Raw genomic sequence first — 15,046 nt, forward strand, 5'->3', positions numbered from 1 at the left:
ATGGATTACCCGGGGAGGGTAAAGTACTGGGCGAAAAGCCAGAAACGAAAATCCGGAGCAATATTTCGCAAGAAGATATTTTCATTTTTGCTTCTGGTCTATACCGACAAGAACATCCTTCACCTCCTCCCACCACCCTGCCTCCTATCTATTTCATCATACACGACGGATCTAACCCCTTCTCTCCACAGCTTCGCTCAGTGTGCTTGGGCATCGCAATGCCAATAGCCGGCATGCACCTCTACTCCAAATTCACACAACCCCTCTTCATTCAAGCTCTCATGGGCATCAAGAGTCTATACGACACGAAACCCGTCTCCATCCACTTACTCGGGAACCCAGCCATGGGTGAGCTCATACCTTTCCCACCAGATCCGCTTTCACTTCGCTGCCTGGCAACTCCCCTTCCTTCCAATCGAGGTGACGCGTTGAGAACAGTCGGGCGGGTAGCAGCCTGTAAGGCAGACGCTAGGGCGGCATGGACTCGGACAGAACGTAGGCTGGCAAGAAGATTGCACCCAACGGACGGAGCTGAAGATTATCCTGCTTAGGTAAGTCGTCTGTTTGGTGCTGTGGGTAAAGATGCTAATGTACTCACTCAGTGTCAACGGCTACCGATCTCATCAACAACTTTGCTCGTACAGTCTCCGTTTCGCGTTAACGGGGACGATCTTCAAGCGATAGCCCAATAAATGGGCGGCCGTAGACCCCTCGTTTGGATGCAGGATTGTGGCGGGGAGAGTTGGGGCGCACGCTGGATCAACACTCGTTTGGAAGCAGGATTGTGGCGAGGAGGGTTCAGGCGCACGCTGCAGAGAAAAGGTCAGTTGTGCAACTTGAAGATTGACGAAACTTACGTTGCACAACCTAGTTCGTTGATTTCTCACAAGTCCAGGCCGTCACTATGTCTTGACAGTGCCCGAGTCCTCAGACAACAGGTCAGGTCTGTTCGGATTCTACGAGAGCTGGCAGTGAGGCAACACCAGTCTAGTATCTGCCATTATGTAGTGCACACCCAGCTCGAATGCATTGATTTAATGTTCTGTTTGGTGTGAGATCTAAATGTTATGCTCGAAATCTGGAAAAGATTCTGGTCCCAGATCATAGTTCGTCAACCTGACGGGCCTGACAACCACGGTAAGTTCTTCTCTGTGCTTCAATGTTTTACCAGAAAGAATAACTACTAACACCCACCCTCAGTACTAAAATGTCCGACAACAGTGGTAATTACTGATCCAAGTGAGGGGGTCTATCACACCCATACGCACGTTCTGTGGCTGAAATACATCCCAAAATACTGATGACCTGATGCGCACATATGAGCACCATATTGGCACATCTAGGTTTTTCTCAGATTTTCCGACATATATATATGCTTACTCTCCCATTATCCCCTCCTCACACTCCAGACCTGAGACTCGTTTGCTTGGCTTACGGTTCTTTTAATACCTGTTTTGTTTTATACCTCAATATAACTCGAACGCAAACGATGTACATTGTGAGCACCGCAAGCATTGCATGAAACTACACAGCCCACCAGTAAGTACTACATGGAACTCCACAGAGTCCACACAAAGTACGCCCATTTCGTCCATGGACACGGACGGAGGTAAGCGCGAGTCCGAGTCGGAAGACGGAGCTAGTCAGGCACTTCGAAGGGTTGGATTGGGGTTGGACCCTTGGAGCTGAACTCCAAGAAGCTGAGTTGGGGTCCGGCTCAGAAGCGGCAAGACTAAGGTTGGAGGGAAATTGAGGAAGAATGGTGAGTTAGCCAGGTAGCGGTACGGGGTGGATGGACGACCCAGTCGGGGGGCAACTCGTGATCCACATCAGGCTGCACCTCAGAAGACTATCCGGTGCAGTATCTGATTGATGGTGAGCTCGGTGGTTCGAAGGGGACCTCGGCAAACCATAGTACTGTAGTAGCAGTACTAGTATTGGACGGTCGCATGTCGGAGATGGTGTATGACGGGCCAATGGCAAAGATGGTGTATGACAGGCCAATGGCGCGCATTTATAAGAGAGAGATAGGTTTCTTGTTGGGATACCGTCTTGAGTTCAACTACACAGTAGTGAAGGTAGCGAATCGTCGCCTCTATTCAGATGACCACCTTCCAAGAGGCTGCTGTCGGTGCTCAACTGGGGAAGTAGGCTGCTCAAGGTAGCACGCAGTGCACCACACAGTGGAGTATCGAGTCTCAACACTCCAAAGCTGGAGGAAGCACTGTTTGGCCAGGTTTGGCAAGGGCTTTAGAGTAGAAACACGCTTGTACACGAGATCATCATCATCACAATCATCTTCCGACTGCGTCTCTGTGTCCGAGCTTTCTCCGTGCTTTTCCCTTGCGTCACTCGGCACCTCTCCATCTGGTGATGAGAGCGTGATCGAACTCACTGTGTCTTATTGCGTCCATCTGTGTCTTACCTGCGTTTTGTGTGCTCTCTCAACTGTGATCGTCTGTGCAACGTGTCAACCTCCTGGCGGAAATTTTACACCTCAAAGGCCCCTGGGTCATCCTGGCGAAACGAAAACTGAACTATAATAGAGGCCCCAACGGCAGATTCCTGCCTACTATCACCATGGCTTCAACTACCTCCAGGACATCTACCCCTCTATCCACGCTTCCATCGCTTTCATCTTCACCCACATCGGTGACCCTAACGCTAGCGTCAACCGTTCAAGAAGGAAACTCTGGAGCATCCACACCTGTCTACCCACCACCACCACCCTCCACACCACTCATCCCCAACATCCTCCCACACGAAACTGCTGTCCAGCCCAGAGCGCAGCCTAAGGTCATGGCAGACAGGAACAATGACGATCAGTTCACGGGGGAAGACGACGACACCATGGACCCTAGAGATTTCCTCAAATGAACGCAGCGTTACCTGATGACGTCAGGGCAGGAGGACGAATTCAAGATCAACTACTTCGAAACGTGGCTGAAGAGCGGGTCTGCGGCCGAGCAGTGGTTCAAGGACCTCGAAGTGGCGAAGAAGGCTACATGGGCGGGATTGTGTGTGGCATTCAAAGAACAATGGCCAGAATGGCCCACAGCGCAGAAGACTACGGCAGAGAAACAGGCTGAGTTGGAGGGGGAGAAGATTACGGAAGCGGAGTTGGGAACAAAGGTGAAGGTGAACGGAACGGAGATGTATGCCCACGTCGCATGGGCAAACAAAGTGGAGAAGCTGGCAAAGGCAGTGCCTGACAACAACAACCTCTTGGTCGTCAGCTGCCGACGACAATTACCACCCACGCTGAAAGTGCTCGTTAGCAGCTCACACGATACATGGACGACTTTCTGCACAGCGGTCCGTGCCATCAGACCATTGGATATTGAGGAGGAGAAAGAACGACAAGACAAGCAGGCACGACTCGAGGGAGAACTACAGTGTGTCAAACAGCAGCAGCAGTGACAACCACCACCCACGCCAACCACAGCACTCGGGCAGGCATTCCGCAACTTCTCAGTGGGACCCATACCACAACCACGCTTCCAACCAGCCCCTGCTGCCACCCAAGCGACAACCCAGCCATATAGGGGCCCCCAACGCACGGACGCCGAGAAGCTTGTCATCATAGGACATATACCACCACCGCAACCAGACACTCCAGCAGGCTGGGCAGCATATGAGGCTGAACTCGCAACATGGAACTGCATTAGCTACGGACGACCAGCAAACGAAAGCCGCCCCTGTCCGCTCACGCCAGGCACAAGCCCTGTGGCAAGTGGCAAGTGTTTCGGTTGTGGACACACTGGTCACCCAGGAGCAGCGTGCACATCAAACAGGAGGATACCAGATGCAGAGAGGGCGTGGTGCCAAAAAGCCAACTCCATCAGGACTGGCGCCTCCAGGGCCAACAATTACAACGTCAACCTAGTCGACGAGGACGACGTGTTCCTGACAAGGGACGAATACGAGGCGGCCATCATCTCAAGATATCTCGCGAGTCAGAACCAGGGAAACGGGGAAGGGCCATCCGCAAGTTAGATGCCAAACGGATGGCCCGATTACAAGGTGGTGAGATGGGAGGATATGTCCTCGTGCGTGATCGGGTTGGGCACGGGGACTCATGTTTGAAACCTGCGGACTATTCGGCTCAGCTACACATTCACAATGTACATCATATGGACATGGAATACACAGTCGTCGATTTGTACGCAGTTCGCCCTGAGTCACATGATACTCAAAAAAAGGAAGTGAAACCATTCATTCACCAAGTCAAACTACATGGGCCGGACAACAACGTGGCACAGGTGTGGGGACTGTTCGACAACGGTGCGATGGTGGACGCGATGTCGACAAGGACGTACCTCAAAATCAAACACAAGTTAACACCTCTGGAGAGGTCAATACGACGCTTGCGAATGGCGAACGGAAGTATTGTGAGCCCAGTAGGATGCTGGAAAGGGACGGTGGAGTTAGGAGGCACCACAGTAACAGGGTCGTTCGAGGTTTTCGACAGCAGTGGGGATTGGGACTTCCTCTTCGGGAAGAGATTAATGACAGCATTCAGCGTTGTCCACAACTACGCCACAGACGAGGTGTTCCTGCCAATGCACAAGTGGCTACCACCTTTATCATACAACTAAGGTACTTGCCTGTAGAGCTGTGTGTATAAGTCCACAAGTTTTATGAAAGGCCTTTCATAGGTGTGTCCTTGCGCTTTCAATGTATTTTTCATTTGGAATATTAGGCCCACTCATTCCCATTTCATTCTTCATTCTGTGCGCTTTCAATGAATTTTCATTAGGAATATTAGACCCACTCATTCCTTATTCTCTGCGCTTTCAATGAATTTTCATTAGGAATATTGAACCCACTCATTCCCATTTCATTCCTTATTCTGTGCGCTTTCAATGAATTTTCATTAGGAATATTGAACCCACTCATTCCCATTTCATTCCTCATTCTGTGCGCTTTCAATGAATTTTCATTAGGAATGTTGAACCCACTCATTCCCATTTCATTCTTTATTCTGTTCATTATAGGAATTTCCTTCCTGGCCCTTTCCTTTTCATAATTGATCACATGCTTCTTCATCGGGAAAGTGACGCGGAAATATTTCATTGCCCCTGTTGAATACTTTCATTGTGCTCTTTCATTACATCTCCACATACTCCTAGAATTTTTCAGTAGCATCACATGCCACGTTCAATCTAATATTCACACAGCAAAAAAAATCCAGTTTTAACTACCACGGCCAGCATGATTCTACGGTATTAACGAGAGTGTTAAGCTACTGATACGAGAGTTTTCATCTACTGATATCTATGAGTAACGAGATGGTGAAGGCAACAATGATTTAACCCGAACAATGCCTGAAGCAAACAAAGTATTAGGTAATAAAAAAAAACAAGAGCTTCTCAAACATACCTCTTGGCCTTAGCTGACTGTGTAGCATCAACGGTGCCATTGTCACGACCTCGCTTTGTCCCCTGAGAGCTAGACAAAGCCTTCTTGTAGACCTGATCAATGACCCACCGGACATCATGCACCGCCAACCATGGACACAAAGAGAGAGGTTCAGCAGGTAATGCCCCAACCCACCATGACAGAGCTACTACAACCGTGTAGAGCATTGGAATTCCATTCAGAATCTGGCAGAATCCATTGGAATTCCATTCAGAATCCGGCAGAATCCACTGGAATTTGAGATTCCTACCATTCCGGCGGACTCCGGATGGAATTCCGACATTCTATGGGAGTCCGCTGGAGTCCGCTGGAACTCATGGGGGAGGGTAAAGTACTGTCAATTTCGGGCAGCGAGTCCTTCTTCTTACTCCTGATCCACGCCGCTACTTCATCAGGACGCGAAGTGGTTGGCAGTTTCTGCAAAGGAGAGTAAAGAGGTATCAGTTAAAGATGTTCATTACATCACAAAATTAATATGTACGCCGGTAGTTGGATTTAAGGCTTTGAACTTGAAGAGAGAGGTTATGAGATCTTGCCAGGCTTTCTCCTTCGAAACCCCGTGCAGGTAATCTGACATATTCACATTATGCAGCCAGGCTGGCAGAGGTGTCCCAGTGTCAGTGGTATCTCTAATGTCACTGTCGACGTCCATTTGCGAAACTGTTGAGGTCGGAGTTGAAGGTTGTGTTGAAGTCGAGACCTTGTACATGGCAGGAGTTTCAGACTCAGAGGCAATTGATGACGCAGAAGGGGTAGGCTTGATGAGGGGTCCAACGCCGATTGCAGGAGGAGAGCCACCAAAATCGTCGGAAGTGTGAGCTGGCTTAAAGGAAGGGGTAGGCTCGACGAGGGGTCCAACGCCGGTTGCAGGAGGAGAGGCACCAAAATCGTCGGAAGAAGTGTGAGCTGAATCGACCAGTGCAGAGGGAGAGGCATCAATGTGGTTGGAAGGAGAGGCGTTGACATGGTCAGAAGTAGACGCCGTCACGTCATTTTCAATCTCCGCAGGAGTACTGATGCTACGAGTGAGATTGGCCTCTGCGACATTGCCCACGGTCCCAGAGGACTGGATGGGAACTGTGATTGAAGGGCTGGTGCCTTCATTCGCAGCAGGTTCGGTTGTCGTAGTTTCAGGCACATCTCTGATCGACACAACATCAGTATCGGACAGATGTAATCTTTTGTTCCTTACCCTGGTCCTTGTCCTTGAATCCTGGCCGAACTTCTGGTGGGTTCTTGATGAACCTTCTCTTTCCTCTTCACCTTGTTCTCTGGCCCCCTTCCGTTCGTTTTGTCCGCTTTCGCCAAAGGCTCCATCGGAAACCTTTCCTCGACTTGCCGCAACAACTCTTTATTCCTTGCGATGTTCGTCTCCCGAGAATGCTCATACTCGGATTTACCACCTTTCTTTGGCGCCTCTTTGTCAATGTGGGCCTCCCCGTCCACGGCGTTGCTGTCGTGTTTGTCATTTACTTCTTCAATCCCCTCGCCTCCAGCTGACTCGGGTGTTTCGCTCTTAGAAGTTAGGCTTCTTTCTAGGCGGGCTTCAGGAGCTAGCAAGTCGTTAGTTCGATTGTAGGTTATATGATGGCAAACTTACTGAAAGCTTCGTGCAGAAAATCATCGAAAGGGGCGATGATGTGTTCCTCATACGCATCCTCACCAAGAAACCCTTCATAATCTTCGTCCTTCATGGTCCTTCCGCAATTTAACCTTGAGAAAATCATCAGCGAGGTCCGTCAAACATGGTATGTGTTTAGACTTACATATATGTCATTATCTTGCCATTCTGACGTGGTTCAGGTCCCCCGACAATGAATGTGACATGCCACCCAGTTTGCTTGAGGATAGATTCACCCATTACGGCGAGGGTGCGAGGAAGCTTGTTGATCGCGCTAGAAAAATGTAAGTGACTATTTCTTGCAGGGCTCAAAAGTTAACCACCTTTGATAGGCCGCATTTCGTTTGCCTGCCTATTTTGCCTGCGCCTCAGATTCAATCTTCATTGCTGCTTGACGTTCCTTGACTGCAGTCTTGACTTCGTCGGATTCTGAGTTGTACTTGTCTTTTAGGAACGAATTCATAAATGCAAAACGACCTTGTGGAAGATCGGTGCCAGGGTGATCCGCCTTCCATTTCGCCTGGTAAGCCTCCCATTCCTTGTCGATAACTGCCTTCCATTTAATTTCGTATGTCATAGTCTGATAGACCTGCCATTCTTGTCGAAACCTTGCTTGTCCGTTTATTTTTAGAAGACCACGAGTTCCCGATCCTGACGTCGAGCCTCGAGTGTGGTTATGGAACCACGCTTTGATGCGCTTCATTCGAGGTAAGTCAGCGAGGTAAGTCAGTCAATCATAACCAAGTTTACGTCAATGCCGTACCTCCTCATCTTTGGTTTTCTTTTGCTTGATAGCGTCCTCAACACTTTTAGCTTTAGTGATTTCGTCAGCTGTGGGTTCTGCAAGAGGCCACAGTTTCCTCCATTCCTTGATGACCTGAGGAAAGAATTCCTTCACCGTGGTCTTGTTTGCCTGGGAGTCGATGAAGGCAGCTATGCGTTGCTTGAGCCAGTCCGACTGTTCTGCCGTTGTCCATTGATGGTGAGTCATGTTTGTTAATGAGGTAAAGGGCTTAGTGGTGTAGTAAGTAGAGATGGAAGTAGAGATAGATTCAACGTGGCAAACTAGCGGCATAAGGGTTTGTTTACTTTCTATTTTATGTAAAATCGGCTAACATTTTTTGCCAGGTCATCCATTCATCAAACACTACCAGCCGAACACACCTTTTAGCGCTATAAGTATTCGTCGCCCAGACGGAGCCCTTCATAACTGCTCCTCCCCAGCATGAGTGGTAATATCCTCCATTTCTTGATGATCTTCTTCTAACTTACTCTGCGATCCGTACAGGACCACCTCCGATCAATTACGCGACTCGCCCAAGGCACAGTGCTGGACGACGTTCAACACCTGCGGCGCCTGTCCGTATCCTATTGCCAACATCTCCTTTGTTTCGTCCAGGGCCAGTGCAGGTTACGTATGACAACCCCGGCATTTTGGGCATCCCCAGCGAGGATCGGGGAAAGTTTCTTCCTCCAGGCATTTATCCTATTGCCAGATTAGCCGATATTCAACAGGATGGATTGGGTGATAATCAGCAGGATGGATTGGCCAATACCCGACAGGATGGATTGGCTGATCGTACGCCGGCTTTGTTGCCAGCGCGGCCACAGCAGACACAGGATCGTTTCGCCAGCTCCTCCGAAGGCCCTTTCACTCACCCTGCTCCTTCTACACCTACTTGCTCGCCAGCGTGCCCAAACACTACTCCTCCGACACCGGCTTTCTCGCTAGCGCGGCCACGCCAGACACGGCCTAAGTACTACTCAGTTACTGTAGGCAGACGATGCGGAGTTTTTACGGGGTGGTAAGTATTTTCTCAATGGTTTTCTTTTACTTAATTAACGTGGTCCCAAATAAATTTAGGACCTATGTGCATAGTCTCGTTAATAGAGTCCCGGGTTCTGCTTGCTTTGGCTTCAATTCTCGTGAAGAGGCTTTAGAGGATTACCATACCATGAAGACACACGGTCGTGTTCACGTTTCTGGAAGGGTAGAAGGCGACGAGCAAGAGTTTGGACCTATGTCCGATGCCATTATGTAGTCGTCTGCTGTCTTGTACCTGCGTTTTATATGCCTATGTCCGATGCCATTATGTAGTCGTCTCCTGTCTTGTACCTGCGTTTATATGATCATCAGTTCGTTCAACCAATTGGCTTGAATAAGCTTGAGAGTCACCCAGCATATGAGTAAGAGTGATGAGCCAGACATATAAACAGGTGATTCATGTCAGATAATACTCTACAAATTCTGCTGTGGTGTAGTGGTCTAACGGTGCGCTCTGTGTATAACGTTCATGCCAATTCTGCGACGCTCAGGCTGCTGGTTCGTTTCCTTTAATGTGTAGCTACGGTATATCATATATAAAATGTATGCATCGTGAATGCGTCTGTTCACTGATTGATTGCTAAAACTATCTACAGGTTAAAACTTTGTTTTAATATTCTTCTACATGGGCAACCGTCTAGTTACGAATATCTTTACCCCGCTTAATAAGTGGGTTGAGGAATATTTCAAACTGTAAGGGTGTACATCGGAGAGGAGGGTTTTGCTGGATTGAAACTCAATTCAGCGTCGCAGGTCAATTCTTGACAGCTCCCCGATATACAAAACAGTGGCTTCCAAATATCTTGGGTATTGTCCATGGGCAGTTATGTTTATTGACCTTCTAAAGCCATTCCACACGACCTGACTCTATCGCATACTTGAATAAAACCTCAATCGACTTGAAATTCCAAGGTAAGCGATCTTAATGAGACTGATCTGAGATTATGCCAAATCGGGTGATCCTTCATTGCTTTGCCTGGCCGCCTTCATTTTCTTTTCTTACCTTGCCGTGGGGATTTCTTTCAACATCTCGTTCGTAAATGTGTGTTCATTCTTTCCTTTCTGCCAGCACATTATTGCTCATGTCTAACCCAAAGCGCAAGGATGATGACTCCAATACCGAACCTCAAGCCTCAACAAAGTGTCCTCGCACTCATTCTGGCTTCCGTGCTGCTCGCCCTCAAAGGCATGAAACCACCATAACTGCGAGCTCGTCATCTTCCAGTGCCGATCCTCAACGATCTGCAACAAAGCGGACTCACCCAGGCTTTCGTGTTGCTCACCCTCGAGCGCCTGAGAGCATCGCCTCTGCTGTCTCGTCATCGATATCGTCGAGTTCACGGGTTACCACGCTTGCCGTTGGCCCTACTGGTCGGCGAAAGGGAAAGCACAAGGACAGGAATCGCACATCAGCAGTCGCAGAACTGGGCCTTACAATCTCCCCTTCACCTCCCACACTCCTTGAAGACATCTCATGCAACGACGATCAACCGCACAACGAACGCGAACTTCAAGACGAGCCTTCACCCACTCCCATCATTCACACAAAACCAAAACGAAAAAGGAACAATAATGCCAAGGTGCGTGGAGATTCGGAAAGTTTTGACATGATACTGATCCACTTTGCTTTAAAGACGAAACTTCTCGAGTGGCTCTCAATTCGAGACACAACTTTGGATGAGATACTATGGCATGATGGACTTGGAGACTTCTTGGGGCGTCAAAACTGTGTCTCGTGCAATGAAGAGATTGGAAGATTCAAGTGTAAGGATTGCTCAGGGGGATGTCAGCTTCGTTGTAGGACTTGTATCATCAAATGCCACCAGGATGCGCCATTGCACCGAATAGAAGTAAGTCTCTTCGTTACCACTACAGAAAGCATATCTTTATTCATCTATTCTCTTAGCAATGGACCGGGCAGTTTTTCGATAAGGATTCCCTCAAAAATCTTGGACTCCGTGTGCAACTCGGACACGGGGGAAGTCCTTGCCCTTGCCCGTCTCCTGGCCCTCCGAACTTCATGGTTTTCGACACTTCTGGTATACACACTGTTAACATTGACTACTGCGAGTGCCTGAAGGATGATGCGCTCGATCGAAGAACCCAACTTCTCCGGCAGGGCTGGTTTCCAGCAACGTTCACGCGGCCCAACACTGCCTTTACATTTGACTGCCTCGATACATTCCATGAACACACTTTACAAGGAAAGGGTAATCTTTATGACTACTATCACCATTTGTTACGGAAAACGGACAACGCCAACTTATCAAACACCATCGTAAGTAGTAGTCTCTTTCCTTTTTGTCGCATAATCCAGTGAGCTAATTATAACTATGTTATTCTTTAGTATCGATATAAGGAAATTCATCGTGTGTTTCGCATCTGGCGAAATCTTATGGCGCTTAAACGTGCGGGGCGCGGACACGATCCAGCAGGTGTCGGGGCCACTTCCCCAGGTAGCTTGACAGTCGAGTGCCCAGCATGCCCACACCCCAATCGAAATCTTCCCGATAACTGGGAACAAGCAGGAGCCCTCATGTATGTTTCTTATCATGTCCTGGCCATTTATTTCTAACAATTTGACAGGTTTCTTTACATATTATATATCTCTGTCGATGCAAATTTCAAGCTCAAGGGCAAAGACCGAGGCTTGAAGGATGTCGAACTGATGCCAGGTTGGGGTCCCTTTGTCGAAGAGACCAAATATCAAGCTTTCATCGCGAATTATGTCGATGAGCCCGAAGTAAGCACCTGTTTTCTCTTTCCAGTTCTTTGACATAAATTGGCTTGCCAGATCAATACGTGCGAGTCCGAGCATGATGCTATCGTCAGGGCTCAGACACGGTGCACGCCTGGTTATGCTGTGTCGGGAACGGGCATTGTCATTTGCTCTCGGCATGCACTGGTACGAAGGAACGGCACTGGCGACCTGCAGAAAGGCGAAAAGTAAAGTGTATTCACAAAGACTCTATGGTTGCTAGTACTAACTCGCGTTTTTAGATACTGCAACATGGACTATCTCATTTTTTCGGCCCTCGTCGGTATCTGTTTACCTTGGATATTCATCACGTATGACATCGGCTGCCAGTGGTCGATAAACTTTCGCAGCCGCATGTCTGATTTCCCTGAACATATGAGAATTGAACCGGGCACGAAGGTCGACGTTGGGATTCCCAGTTGGCACATTAACGGACATGGAGCAAATTGTAGAAAGAAGTTTTGCCTCGGTTTTATGAAGGGTGCGGGAAGGACGTGCGGCGAGGAGGTTGAAATCACCTGGTCGCATACAAATCCGCTAGCGCCAAGCGTACGAGAGATGGCGCCAGCGGCTCGACATGACACTTTAAACGATCACTGGAACGGGTGGAATTTCCGGAAGGTTGTTGGCTTTCGTAAGTGTACTTTATTTATCTTCGTGACCTGCTCTTATTTGCGGTGAAGGAAAGCAATTTGCAAGACGTTTTGAGGAAGCCGTTCTTATGAGTGCGAAGCACAAGGACACGTTTGAGAAATTCTCCTCAACATTTCCTTCTGAGACCATCGAAAAGTGGGAGCACATGGTGGAACGTTGGGAAGCCAACCCCAAAGCTCCGAATCCATATGAAGAACCAGAAAAAAGTATGTAGCTTTGAATAAATTCTAATCTGTGCCTAATTCAACATCCAAACTAGCCACCACCTTCCAGGATGTCCGTCTTGACTTGACACGGCAAGAAACTCTCCTGCTTGCGTCAGGTCGGGCGCCGCGGCACAAAGTAACTATGATGGGGTTTTTCTCAATGGGTTTTGAGATTGAGGACCAACAGTGAGTCTTTCGTATCGGTAGTCATTGTGATCTAACTTCTTTTCAGGTTTGTTCTATCCTCGGAACTTGCACGATCGAAGGGGAAGAAGACAAGTAAACAGTTGGCCGATCTCGAGGATAAACGGAGCTCGCTTATCCGACAAATTCAGATCTGGTGGCCTATTCAACTCGCATATACACCTTACGTTGCCACGTTGCTGCCTTTGGTGCATTCGGTCGACGAACCTGGTGCTCAGTACACACATCCTGAGTTGGCGACTCTCTTTTTCCCTTCATCGCTTCCACCTGAGATCCGTCGGCACCCCGATATGAAGGAAATATATGACACTGAGCGTCGTTTACGGGAGCCTCAAGCTGATGATGCCCTTGCAGATGTTCGCCGCCTGCGCCGTATCATCCAGGGTCTCTGGCAATTCAAAAAACTCAATGTTTCGGGGACCGGAAATAAGCCAAATACGCGAATGCTTGACCTCTACAAGCGAGTGGAATACAAGCTCCAACGTGCAGCTAATCGGTACCACATCGCATATACTGCTTTGATGGCTCTGGATCCGAATGGATTGTGGAGAGATCGCCTGAAAGAGCTTAAGCCGACTGATATAAGGGGGCCCGGTAGGGATCCTGACCATCCAGAAGATGCTAAATATTCAAACGGCCGCTTTGTTACATCGTGGATTTGGTTGGTTCCACGTTCGCCTCGAGAATGTGGCGATGATCAGACTGAGGCTGAGTTTAACGACAGCATGCTTGCTGAATGGGCTCAGACACGTGCACGTATGTGTCGGTGGGATGAGGAGTCGTTGATTGTTCAAGAGGAGATGCGGCGGGTACTCGCGTTTTTTGAATGGAAGTCAGTGTGGTGGCTGGAGCAAGGTAATCGAAGGCAACAGCTTGAGCAGTCCATTGAAAGTGGAGTGACGGCATATGCCCATAAACAGGCAAACATTTGCTTGCGCATGGCAGCTAGGTGTGCTGCCTATTGGTTACCGATTATGAAGAAGCATAGTATTATTCCGACTTGGAGTGGTAATTACGAGGGGTCGAAAACTGGTGTTGGGGGGGATCCTACATCTGACTCCGACTCCGATACTGATGAGGAGGAGTTAGACAGAGCAGATGATAAATCTGATGGTGGTGAGGTTGATGTAGATGACATCTTTGAGTTTGATTAGACTAGAGACTGTTATATTACTTAGAATAATTAATCAAAGTTACAATGAGTGTGCCCGAGACATCTAATGAAAATTGCATTGAAAGCGCACAGAATGAGGAATGAAATGGGAATGAGTGGGTTCAATATTCCTAATGAAAATTTATTGAAAGTGCACAGAATAAAGAATGAAATGGGAATGAGTGGGCCTAATATTCATAATGAAAATTCATTGAAAGCGCACAGAATGAGGAATGAAATGGGAATGAGTGGGTTCAATATTCCTAATGAAAATTCATTGAAAGCGCACAGAATAAAGAATGAAATGGGAATGAGTGGGCCTAATATTCATAATGAAAATTCATTGAAAGCGCACAGAATGAGGAATGAAATGGGAATGAGTGGGTTCAATATTCCTAATGAAAATTTATTGAAAGGGCACAGAATAAGGAATGAAATGGGAATGAGTGGGTTCAATATTCCTAATGAAAATTTATTGAAAGGGCACAGAATGAAGAATGAAATGGGAATGAGTGGGCCTAATATTCCAAATGAAAAATACATTGAAAGTGCAAGGACACACCTATGAAAGGCCTTTCATAAAACTTGTGGACTTATACACACAGCTCTACAGGCAAGTACCTTAGTTTTATGATAAAAGTGGTAGCCACCAGTCGCCAATGGGTCAGCGAACGCTGCACAATCAGTACGACATCGCTGTACATCCATCGCGTACTCGACGACCAATGACCCAGACACAAGATGATAAGGAGCGCATAATGAAAGAGGGGGACAGCGCGCAGTCCCCCATGAGGGGAGTACCAACACACCACCATACAGTGGAACTGCAGACCATTGACACAGATGCACCAGATAACGAACAACAACATGTGGATGCAGGATCTTATGGACAACCAGCAACAATCAGCAATGCGCCTGGAGAAGAGCAGGTACCAATCGTGGGGGACAAGGTAGAGTCCCCCTCGAGGGAAGTACCAGTCATTGCATTCACACAGAGCGAATCAACTGCTAACAACACCCCGATTCACAGAGCATTCATCGAGGAGGTGGAAGATGAGGACGACCCAAAGCAGAACAATACCAGGACAGAGCGGAGAGACTCAGAGGGGGGTGTGACAGAACCCCCCGCAAGGGAAGTCCTAGCCTATGAATCATGTGTTACAGTGAGCCTCACTGATCCAACCGAAGTACTAGCACATTGCCA

At 48.2% G+C, this 15,046-nt stretch overlaps 7 protein-coding genes across 7 annotated transcripts; 4 read left to right on the top strand and 3 right to left on the bottom strand.

Annotated features, from left to right (window-relative positions):
* The first annotated feature begins 136 nt into the window (after window positions 1–136).
* LACBIDRAFT_399756 (PHO88-related membrane protein) lies at window positions 137–1,043 on the top strand. Its single transcript, XM_001885397.1, has 3 exons — window positions 137–551; window positions 603–822; window positions 872–1,043. The coding sequence occupies exon 1, from the start codon at window positions 219–221 to the stop codon at window positions 549–551; it is 333 nt and encodes a 110-aa protein (XP_001885432.1). The 5' UTR covers window positions 137–218; the 3' UTR covers window positions 603–822; window positions 872–1,043.
* A 446-nt stretch (window positions 1,044–1,489) lies between these two features.
* On the top strand, window positions 1,490–4,598 carry LACBIDRAFT_331093 (uncharacterized protein; the record flags this gene model as incomplete). The annotated part of the gene is made up of 11 exons (XM_001885398.1): window positions 1,490–1,498; window positions 1,533–1,539; window positions 1,565–1,609; window positions 1,834–2,078; window positions 2,104–2,147; window positions 2,237–2,434; window positions 2,547–2,796; window positions 2,884–3,395; window positions 3,546–3,991; window positions 4,153–4,284; window positions 4,405–4,598. The coding sequence occupies 11 exons, from the start codon at window positions 1,490–1,492 to the stop codon at window positions 4,596–4,598; spliced, it is 2,082 nt and encodes a 693-aa protein (XP_001885433.1).
* Window positions 4,599–5,311: 713 nt separating this feature from the next.
* On the bottom strand, window positions 5,312–5,588 carry LACBIDRAFT_306626 (uncharacterized protein; the record flags this gene model as incomplete). Its single annotated transcript, XM_001885468.1, has 2 exons — window positions 5,312–5,327; window positions 5,383–5,588. The coding sequence occupies 2 exons, from the start codon at window positions 5,586–5,588 to the stop codon at window positions 5,312–5,314; spliced, it is 222 nt and encodes a 73-aa protein (XP_001885503.1).
* A 290-nt stretch (window positions 5,589–5,878) lies between these two features.
* LACBIDRAFT_306627 (uncharacterized protein) lies at window positions 5,879–7,282 on the bottom strand (the record flags this gene model as incomplete). Its single annotated transcript, XM_001885469.1, has 4 exons — window positions 5,879–6,563; window positions 6,614–6,974; window positions 7,022–7,134; window positions 7,188–7,282. 4 exons carry the CDS (start codon window positions 7,280–7,282, stop codon window positions 5,879–5,881), a joined length of 1,254 nt encoding a protein of 417 aa, XP_001885504.1.
* Window positions 7,283–7,394: 112 nt separating this feature from the next.
* LACBIDRAFT_331095 (uncharacterized protein) lies at window positions 7,395–8,033 on the bottom strand (the record flags this gene model as incomplete). Its single annotated transcript, XM_001885470.1, has 2 exons — window positions 7,395–7,739; window positions 7,806–8,033. 2 exons carry the CDS (start codon window positions 8,031–8,033, stop codon window positions 7,395–7,397), a joined length of 573 nt encoding a protein of 190 aa, XP_001885505.1.
* A 234-nt stretch (window positions 8,034–8,267) lies between these two features.
* Window positions 8,268–9,084, top strand: LACBIDRAFT_331096 (uncharacterized protein; the record flags this gene model as incomplete). Its single annotated transcript, XM_001885399.1, has 3 exons — window positions 8,268–8,274; window positions 8,331–8,847; window positions 8,907–9,084. 3 exons carry the CDS (start codon window positions 8,268–8,270, stop codon window positions 9,082–9,084), a joined length of 702 nt encoding a protein of 233 aa, XP_001885434.1.
* A 408-nt stretch (window positions 9,085–9,492) lies between these two features.
* On the top strand, window positions 9,493–13,843 carry LACBIDRAFT_331097 (uncharacterized protein; the record flags this gene model as incomplete). Its single annotated transcript, XM_001885400.1, has 13 exons — window positions 9,493–9,560; window positions 9,715–9,779; window positions 9,809–9,909; window positions 9,965–10,447; window positions 10,502–10,717; window positions 10,774–11,145; window positions 11,215–11,405; window positions 11,454–11,610; window positions 11,662–11,813; window positions 11,868–12,259; window positions 12,309–12,485; window positions 12,539–12,671; window positions 12,718–13,843. The coding sequence occupies 13 exons, from the start codon at window positions 9,493–9,495 to the stop codon at window positions 13,841–13,843; spliced, it is 3,633 nt and encodes a 1,210-aa protein (XP_001885435.1).
* Window positions 13,844–15,046: the final 1,203 nt, after the last annotated feature.

This window comes from Laccaria bicolor, genomic scaffold (genome assembly GCF_000143565.1).
Source record: "Laccaria bicolor S238N-H82 LACBIscaffold_31 genomic scaffold, whole genome shotgun sequence".
NCBI lineage: Eukaryota > Fungi > Basidiomycota > Agaricomycetes > Agaricales > Hydnangiaceae > Laccaria > Laccaria bicolor.